This window comes from Gossypium raimondii, chromosome 1 (assembly GCF_025698545.1).
Source record: "Gossypium raimondii isolate GPD5lz chromosome 1, ASM2569854v1, whole genome shotgun sequence".
Classification (NCBI taxonomy): domain Eukaryota; kingdom Viridiplantae; phylum Streptophyta; class Magnoliopsida; order Malvales; family Malvaceae; genus Gossypium; species Gossypium raimondii.
Window position 1 is genome coordinate 31,391,601 of NC_068565.1, and position 9,700 is coordinate 31,401,300.

At 33.2% G+C, this 9,700-nt stretch overlaps 1 protein-coding gene across 1 annotated transcript; it reads left to right on the forward strand.

The window, feature by feature from the left end:
- Positions 1 to 3,491: 3,491 nt before the first annotated feature.
- On the forward strand, positions 3,492 to 7,737 carry LOC105785584 (zinc finger CCCH domain-containing protein 17). Its single transcript, XM_012611694.2, has 3 exons — positions 3,492 to 3,918; positions 4,852 to 4,962; positions 5,482 to 7,737. The coding sequence occupies exons 1-3, from the start codon at positions 3,751 to 3,753 to the stop codon at positions 7,429 to 7,431; spliced, it is 2,229 nt and encodes a 742-aa protein (XP_012467148.1). The 5' UTR covers positions 3,492 to 3,750; the 3' UTR covers positions 7,432 to 7,737.
- Positions 7,738 to 9,700: the final 1,963 nt, after the last annotated feature.

Consider the following 9,700-nt stretch of genomic DNA (forward strand, 5'->3'; position numbering starts at 1 on the left):
ATTAATAAGGGATTAAATTACAAAATTGTAAAAGTTGGGGTAATTGTGTAATTTCAAAGATTAAGGGTATTAATTGTACAGTGATTTGAGACTGAAATATATGATAATGAAGGGATAATTTTATATTTTAGATCAAGAGCCGTAGATACTCGTGAAAAAGGAAATTAACATAATAGTCCTTAAACTACTACAAATCTTACAATTTAACCTGTAAGTTCGTATGGTTAAACTTTAATGTTTATATATTAAATTGATGAATGGTATTAGATATTTATTTATATCTATTGTAGAAAACACAATTATTGTTTAAAATTATGAAATTAAATTGAATGTTCAAAATGAATGGAACGCATGATTGAGTACGATCGTAATGTGGTGAAAGATAGCAAACGAAGAATTGACGACAAATTACCCAAGTAAACTGAGGTACAACATTTGTTGCAAACTTTCATGTTTACTTTCCGTTTAGCTCCCATGAGCTTTCGTTCAACCCTTATGGGTTTCTGTTTAGCACTTATGTGCTTCTGTGCAGCTTTCGAGCTTCTGGATACAATGTACTCATATCCATAAGTCGTTCTCCGATTTGGTAAGGATTGGTAAGTGAAATTATGAAATTAATATTGGAAACTTATTGTTATTATTAGTGTTGATATGAACTAAGTGTATTCATCAATTGAAGTTGTGATTGACAGGAAATGTACATTGAATGAATTTATTTAAATTGATGTGTTATAGTAGCTTCGGTAACATTTATATTTAAAACCATCGAACTTACTAAGCTTCATTAAGCTTACTTGTGTTATTTAATGTCCTTGTAGATTAATGTGAGGTCGAGAGATCGGATCAACACATCAAGCCACACTATTCAACTTGTTCCGATAGTTTTTGCAAACGCATATTATTGTTTATATGGCATGTGTAGGGTTGAATTGGTTTATGTAAATGTTAAGATTACATTTTGTTTATACTCACAATCAACTTATGTATAGATGGTTTAATCATGTTTGAGATATGTGTCTGGAATAGCTAGGTATTGGATAACTCATAGGTATATAAGTGAATTAATTAATATGGTAAATTAGAATGTTAGGATATATGTGAAAATATGACAATATTAGAGCTAGGGATTGGTTGTTTTGAAGGCATTGTTATGGCCTATAGGTATGAAATTTGAGGTGTTTAGGTTGAAATCAAGAATAGGTGAGAAATGTGGCCTTAAAATGGTCTATTTTCATCCACATGGTCGGATACACGGGTGTGTGGTCTGGCCATGTGTCCCCTACATCTTTAAAATTGAGAAACAGAATGTCCAGGTTTTTGCACATGGCCTAGCACACGGGCGTGTGGTTTGGCCGTGTGACCCCTGCACCTTAATTTCATATCACACGGCCTAGCACATGGGCGTGTGGCTTGACTGTGTGACCTAAGTCAGAAGGTTACACGGGTATGGACACGGGCTGGGACACGGCCGTGTGCCTCACATTGAATGCCCACACGGCCTAAGACATGGGCGTGTCTCTTGGCCGTGTGAGCCACACAGGCGTGTGTCCCTTGCACTTAAGGAAAATTTTGAAAATTTGGGAAAAATTCTCTGAGTTTTCGGTTTAGTCCCGATTTACTTTTAAAGCGTATTTTGAGCCTTGAGGGCTCATACAAGGGTTAATATGAGTGCTTTATGATTGATTTTTGATATGTGTATTAAATGTTATGAAATGTTCGTATTTAATCTATAAAGTCCGGTAATGCTCCGAAACCCTGTTCCGACAACGAATAAGGGTTATAAGTGTTACACTAAATCTACAATTGTACACATAATACATTACTAGTAATTTAATTTAACCAAATGTATTTAATTTCTACCTTTTGAGTCATGGCTAAAATTTCAAAATTTAAAAAGTACAAGAACTTTATGTTCTCGGTTTGAAAAGTATATAGACTAAAATTGATAAAATAAAAATATGATGACTAAATCTATAACTTTTACAAAGACTAATAATAAAATTAAAAAGAACATGTGATTGGCTCATAGTGTGATTTCATTTAGAATAAATCAATGAAAAAATAATTGATGGTATTTAGGTATTTATTGATGACAAGACTTGAATTTGAGATATTAGATTATTAGATCTCAATTTTATCATTTTAATTAAGATGTTGGTGACATTTAGGTCAAAAAGCTTACGTTATAAAACAATACAAAAACTCAAACATAAAAAATCTAATAATAATTTGTTTTAGGTTTAAGGGTGTAAAAACTCTTAAACTTAAAAAAACACTAATTAAGTTCTTTTTTTGCACTCATTTGGGTACTTGAGCTTTTAAAATGTATCAAAAAGCCCTCAAACCTTAAAAAAAAACAATTAAGCACCTACTTTTTTATACTCAATTGGGTACTTGAACTTTCAAAATGCATCAAAAGACCTTCAAACTTTAAAAAAAAGCAATTAAGCCCTGCTTTTATTAAAAATTAGAAAAAATTATAAAAATTCAAATCAATAAAATCTATAACTATTATTAAATTTTAATAAAAATTCAAATATTAAAATTTATTAAAATAGTAAAATATATATAAAAATTGTAAAATTTATAAAATATAGAAATATAAAAAATTATAAAATTTTATAAAGTCGTAAGAAAATTATACAAAATGTAAAGAAATATATATTTCAGTAAAAAATTTATAAAATTATCATACCAAAAGAAGCATTAATAATTTTTCTATAACTTTTATTGATTTTATTTTTTATCATTTTTCATACACATGTCACGTTATGTTGCGATACGTGATAACTTTAATTGAAAAAAACTAGGGTCATTAATTTTTATGATTTTTATAAAATTTTACTATTTTTTATTTTTACGATTTTTATAAAAAATTTAATTTTTAATAAATTTTTAATTTTTATATTCTTATTAAAATTTAATATTTTTCTAAAATTTTTATTTTTATATTTTATCATTTTTTCTAATTTTTAATAAAAGTAGCGGCTTAATTACTTTTTAAAAATTAGAGGCTCTTTTGATGCATTTTGAAAGTTCAAGTATCCAATTGAGTGAATTGCTTTTTTTTGAAGAAGTTCAAGTGCTTAATTGAGTGTAAAAAAAAGGAAAGGCTTAATTGCTATTTTTAAAAAAGTTTGAGGGTTTTTTACACCCTTAAGCCTTTGTTTTAAGTACGATGAAAATATGTTTTACTTCCACGATTAATAAAAATTAATTTTTTAAAAATTCATAATTATCTAACCTTATAATATTAATTTTAGAGGTAGAATATACCTTGAACACTGGTAATTTTAGAGCTATAAATTTTAGTGAGTAGACAATAAAAAAAAATAAAGATGTAAATTAGTCTATAATATATATCAAATAAAAGGGAAAAAAGGAAAAAGAAAAACAAGAACAACACGAATGAAGTCCACTTAAAAGTTATGGTTGTGTATGTGACATAAGGAACACATCACCACTCATCTTATTACAACTTCTCTCTCTTTCCTTCCCTTTCCCATCTCTAACCTTTTCTTTATTATATTTTTCTCTTTTTCCTTTATATTCTCTTTCTTTTTTAGCTTAGCCAGCCTTTCAGTTTTCTTATATATTTCCTTCATCCCCACAATACCCCAATCTCTTTCCTGGCGGCTCCTCCTCCCTCTTTTCTCTTCTCGCATCATCTTATCTTTTTCATTATTTGAATATTTCGATCTAATTGAGAAAAGATCTTTTTCTTTTGTTACTTTTTTTGAAAAATCCGCCATGGTAGCGGCTACGCCACAACAACAACAGCAACAGCAGAAGCAGGCGGCGGTGGCGACGACAACGGTGACGGTGGCCGGGGCTACAAAACCATCGGCTGAAGAAGAGGCTTTGAAGAGGAATACAGATTGCGTTTACTTTCTTGCTTCCCCTTTAACCTGCAAAAAGGTTGTCCCCTTTTTTTACCCTTAGGGTTTGGAACAAGATCTTGTTGTTTCTTGGATCTTGCTTCGATACTTCAATTAGGGTTTCAGATTTACTTTTCGTTTTCCCTTTTTCAATGGCTCTTTGTTTAGTTATTTATTTAACTTTAAATGATAGGAAGTAAATAAATTTTATTGGAAATGTGAAAATTTGTTTGTTTGTTTTTTTGAGCTGTTTACTTGTTAGATCTTGCTAATCTATATTAGGTTCTTAGTGGTAAAGCCCTAGTGAATACATCTGGGAATGTATGACATATTTCCCTTGATGTTTCTTTTATACATCTTAAAGAAAATTATTGGCTTTTCCCCCTGGGGTTGGCTGTTAAATGTGTATTTATTTGATGAATTATGTCAATTTTGGTGCATTAGTTTTGTACTATTTTGTATTTGATCTGGCGCTGCTACAACTTCAAGTTATTCGTGTAAAAGATATGGAAACATTTATGTTCCTTATAAAACTCTTCCTAATTGTCAAAAATAGAAAGTATTTCTAGAATTTGTTGTTTCCATTGTGATGCACTTATGTTGTTATTTATGATGGAATGTTTTGATGCATCATCTCTAATACCGTTATTCCGGAACAGTTTCGATTGTCGTCTAACTGCGGTTTCACTTTTAGCCTTTTGGAATTATTTTTGTCTGTTTGCATTGGTTTTGAAGTTCTTTTCTAGAAGCATGTTTTGCCATTTGTGAAGTTGCCTTTGACAATATGTCTTCATCAACTCCATCTAGTTGTTTATAGATGAGAACTGATTGTTTAAATCGCATAAAGTTGTCTTATGATTACGATACATTGTAAGATGCTGCGAGCATATTCAGTGTGCTGCTATTCACTTTTTGACATTGATAATCATTAGATTCTGTAATTAATATTTATTTTCCTTCTCAATGTCAATAGGGAAGTGAATGTGAGTATCGTCATAGTGAATATGCCCGGGTTAACCCAAGGGATTGTTATTTCTGGTTGAATGGAAATTGCTTGAACCCAAAATGTGGATTTCGACATCCTGTAAGTTTCTTCTCCTCTCTTGCACCAGTAGTATAATCTTTGTGTCATGCTAGTCTTACTGGCTTTTGTAGGGAGTCTTGTTGCACTTATGATTTTCAGAAGTGAAGTTTGAAAAATTGCCGGTAATCAAAATTGAATTTTTTACCAAGTCACTTGTTGATTTGACAGGAAAAACCATAAAATGAAAAACATTGTACTAAGAAGATCGTATTTGTTATTTACTTTTCATTAAAAGCTGGTGTTCCATACTTTTGAATCTACTCTATGCTTACTTTTCTCTTCTAAAACATTCATGTACAATTGTTCCAACACGTCTTTTACATTTTAAGATAACTATAATTTCTTTAATATCTATTTAAATGTTCAAGTTACATATTGAGCTATTTCAATAAGATAACTATAATTTCTTTAATATCTATTTAAATGTTCAAGTTACATATTGAGCTATTTCAATCATATTTTGATGTACTTTGGACTGGTTATGATAATTTTTGTGTTATTCTGATGGTGTCTTTTCAGCCCCTTGATGGTTTGTTGGGAACTCAAGCAACAACTCCGACTGGTTCTTCTAAGCCTTCTTCGCACACAGCAGTAACTACAGCACCTGCTAGTCATATGCCTTACAACCAGGGTGCTTCTTACAGCTCCAGCAAACAAGCAGTTCCATGTATTTTCTTCCTCAAAGGGCTTTGCATTAAAGGTGACAGATGTGCTTTTTTGCATGGTCCAACTACAAGTAATAAAGCCACACAACCAGCAGCAACTACCACTGCTAGAGAGCCTCATTCATTGAAGAAGACTTTTGGTGCAGTTGAAGCATCTCAGTCACAGAAGTTTCCCCCAACTAATGTTTCCAATACTGTTGGACTAGCTCCTGAAAGTAAACCTTCTGCAAAAGTTAAAGCCGCTTTCACTAGGAGTGGTACTGGAACTGAGAAAAGTGTGCCATCTCCAGTAGGCTTGGATGAGGAACTTCCTCGACACAAAGCAACAAAAACTACTTCAATTGTTAATGGTGGCTCTATGGGTCATTCTGGTTGGTTGCATCAGCCCCATGCTTCAGATGAACAAACTTTTCATGGCAGTAAGGACACTGAAGAATTTTTGAGGGAGTCTTCTCCTGGTTTTGATGTTCTTGTGGATGATGAGCTCAGGGATTCTGATTTCTACCATGGTGAAGATCAATATGGAGGCACAAGAGGACATGAGGGAAGGAATGTCAATGAATATGACATTGGTCGCCCTGCTAATTATGATGCCATGGTTGATGTTGACCAAGAAATGTTTCATGATGCTCGAGGCTATGATTCATTTGACAATGTGCAAGGGAATTATGATTGGGACCAGCAGAGGGCTTCATCTGAGAGGATACCATTAGGGTCATCTACTCTGGAGAGAAGGGGTTACTCAAGAGTTGATAGTTCTGATCATGTTGAGGAATCCGATCTTCGACATCGTTTGTCTAAGCGCAGAAGGGTTAATGGCCTGAAGTCTGTTGTCAGTCATGATAATGCCCTAGAAAATTATGAAGGAGAACGAAATTACCGGGCTGGTTCTCATAGGGATTCCCACCGTTTACCTCCCAATGAGAGGTCCCTTGGCAGTCGTCTTCAAGGTAGAATAAAGCTTCCTGGGAGATCTGTAAATGGATCTGATTTGCATTCTGAAAGGGAGATAGAAAGAGGGCGAAATTGGGGACGACACTCACCTGGAAAGCCTCAAACCTCTTCCCAAGGGAGGCTCCGTGACAGAATAAAAGGAAAGGTGGAAGGGGATTTCAACAATAATGAAGGTCGAAATTTTGGTGGCCTGAGGATCAGAAGAGAAATAACAGATGAGAGGAATGCTGATTTTGCAGGTCCAAAAAGTCTTGCAGAGCTGAAAGTTGGGAAGAACAGTGATAATAAGCAGCATCAGTCTCTTGGAAAGCGAAGGAGTGTTGGAGATCATCAACAAATTGAAGGTGATCTTTCATTCAAGGGGCCAATGCCTCTAAGTGAGATTCTGAAGAGAAAGAGACAATCTGAAGGTGCCACTTCTGGGGATGGTGTAGCATCTGTAAATAAAGAAGATGTTGACCAGAAGCAAAGCAAGGGAAGCTTGATTAGTGGCTCCAATAACAAAGAAGTATCGGTGACAGTGAAAGAGGCGAACAAAGATGAAGAATCGAAGGTTGCGGCTACAGATATCGGAATAACGGAAGCCACTCATGGTGAATCTTCTCAACCACTCAACATGAGCGAGCACGAGGCTGACGCAGATGCTGAGGATGGGATCATTGGAGATGAGAGAATAGAAGATCACGAAGTCGAGGCAGATGACCAGAGGGATGGAGAGTATTATTATGAGCAGGTTGACGAAGGGGAATACAACTACGAGGAGGATGAAAACGTGGACCCGGAAGAGGAATACATAGAGGAGGAAGATGGTGATGACTTTGCAAAGAAACTGGGTGTCATGTTTTCATGAGCAGTGGGGATACGACTGCTTGACGATTATTATGGATGGTTTTATGGAGGAGGACCCCTTGAAGAAGCTCATTTAGGTCTTGGCTTCGTTCTGATCAAGTTAAGAGTTAGCTCAGCTATATTGAAATTCCATTGTAGAAGTAGAAGCATTAAGTTTTGTTCTTGTATCTCGTCGTATTTAAAAGCTGACTGATATGAATTTGGATCCCTGCTTTGCTTGACAGGCCCTTTTATTTCTTGTGCCCACCAATGTTATTGTTAAGTGCATGACTGCAGAAAGTAGAAAATCAAAAGATATTTCTATTAATCTCCGAGTCTATTTTATTTCGGATAAAATTTCGATGTGTTTGGGGTTGGTATTAGTTTGCACGTACCGGTGTTCGTATAAATCGATATTTTAGTCGGAGGGATGGAAATAAGGAAAATTTTGAAATTTAAATTTTTGAAATAAAAAGCTTCAAAATTTGAAAGTTAATAATTTTTTCGAGAAATTTTGCTTAAAAGAATTTTTGAGTTGTATATTGAATCATGCTAGCCTTTTATAGAGAATTTGTCTAAGCCTTTTTTTAGGGAATTTGATCTCTTACATTATAAAGCATTTTCTTCATCTCACACAATTAATATTTTCAGATTATTATTAGAGTATATTCTCTGAATTACAAATTTTTTGTAGAGAATCTCTAGTGTATTTTTGTTTTTTCTTTTCGAGAGAATTTTGTTAGAGAATTATTACGGTTCATCTCTGTTTTTTCTTTGCAGAGAAGCTTTACTATTCATCTTTGTCTTTTCTTTACAAAGAATCACTCTTGTTCATCTCCGTCTTTCTTTGTAGGGAATCATTTATGTTCATCTCTATCTTTTTTGTTTTAAGGAATCTTTGAAGGTTGCAGACTTTTTAAAATTATTTATTTATTTTTGGTTTTGGTGATTGTTATTGTTGTGGTGTCATCTACAAGATCCACCTTTTTTATTGAAAATGTCGAGGATTTCTTATTTTTTGAGTCGGAATACATTGAGCTGAGCATCTCAATCATAAGCTTTTTGTATTCCTTTTGGTTTTGGCCTAAGCTAATAACGCGTTAGCATTCGATTTGGCTCGAATAAACTTTGCAGTAGTTTCATCCGGACCGACAGACTTGCATAATCTTGAGTTTTTGTTGAAAAAATCATCCAAATATTTGGAATCATATTTTTCATCATTGAATTTGTCCCACAATTTCGTTTTGAAATTTCTAACTAATAATGAGATTTTCATGTATTGATTTTGTCCATAAACATAATTCTAGAAAACAATCCAAAAAATTTGCAACTTTAAAATGAAATTGGTTGTTTTGTATATGTGCTTTTGGTCTGGTTCTAGCTGGAATTTGTCAAAGAACTTGGACCATAAATTTTAGATTTTTGCTGGTAAGATATCAAAAGAAGATGGTCCGTACCAGTTTCACCATTCTTGAAACCAATTTAGAAATTTGAATTTGGTGCCATACTTGAAATATATGAGCCAAGAAGGTCTCATATGTTGGTTGTTGATAAGGAAGGCATTGTTCCAAGCTTCCTCTTTGATAATCCAATATGTAAAATATGGGTGGTAGTCTGTTTTGGTGGTAAATTTGGTTGAGACTTTGTTTGGAAAGTTTGAGTTTCACCCCAATCTCTTGGTATAAGAATTTTTAATTATTTGAGCTGTCGAATGAGTAATAAAGTTAGGGTCTTTTAGATCAATGTAATGTTTGAACAATACTGATCTAGTTTGAACCAATATGTTTTCATAATATTACTGGTTTTTTTATGAGTTTAATGACTTTAAATGCCATCATTTGAAAAGATCTTTGGTAACAATATGTGGAGGTTTATCAGAAAATTCTTCCTCCACAATGAATTCTTTTTCAAAACATTTGTTTGTAAAATATTGTTAGGATTTTTATGTAACAATTTGTGAAGATGCTACTTCTTTTGGAAAAACATATTGAAAAAGTGTTCATTTTGAAATATTTTTGAGAGATTTTGGTTTGTATAAAACAATCTCTCTATTTTTTTGAAATCTTAGCTACTTTAACAATAATTTATTTGAAAGGAGTTTCAGTTTTAGATTAAATTATGGCTAATGCCACTTCTGGCGATTGAGAGAGATACTCAATCCTTTTTTTTTTTAACTTTGAGAATTGATTTCATTTGGGTCTTGTGCATCTTGGAGGGGTGCATTATTAGAGGTTTTTGATGAGGATGATGATCCTCATTTTCTTCTTGTAGGCAAATTTCATACTATGGTT

Excerpts from the sequence above, each read along its gene's own strand:
- LOC105785584 (XM_012611694.2), top strand. The coding sequence starts at position 3,751 with ATGGTAGCGGCTACGCCACAACAACAACAGCAACAGCAGAAGCAGGCG. Across the intron at positions 3,919-4,851 it reads CCCCTTTAACCTGCAAAAAG|GGAAGTGAATGTGAGTATCG; the intron begins GTTGTCCCCTTT and ends CAATGTCAATAG. Across the intron at positions 4,963-5,481 it reads AATGTGGATTTCGACATCCT|CCCCTTGATGGTTTGTTGGG; the intron begins GTAAGTTTCTTC and ends GTGTCTTTTCAG.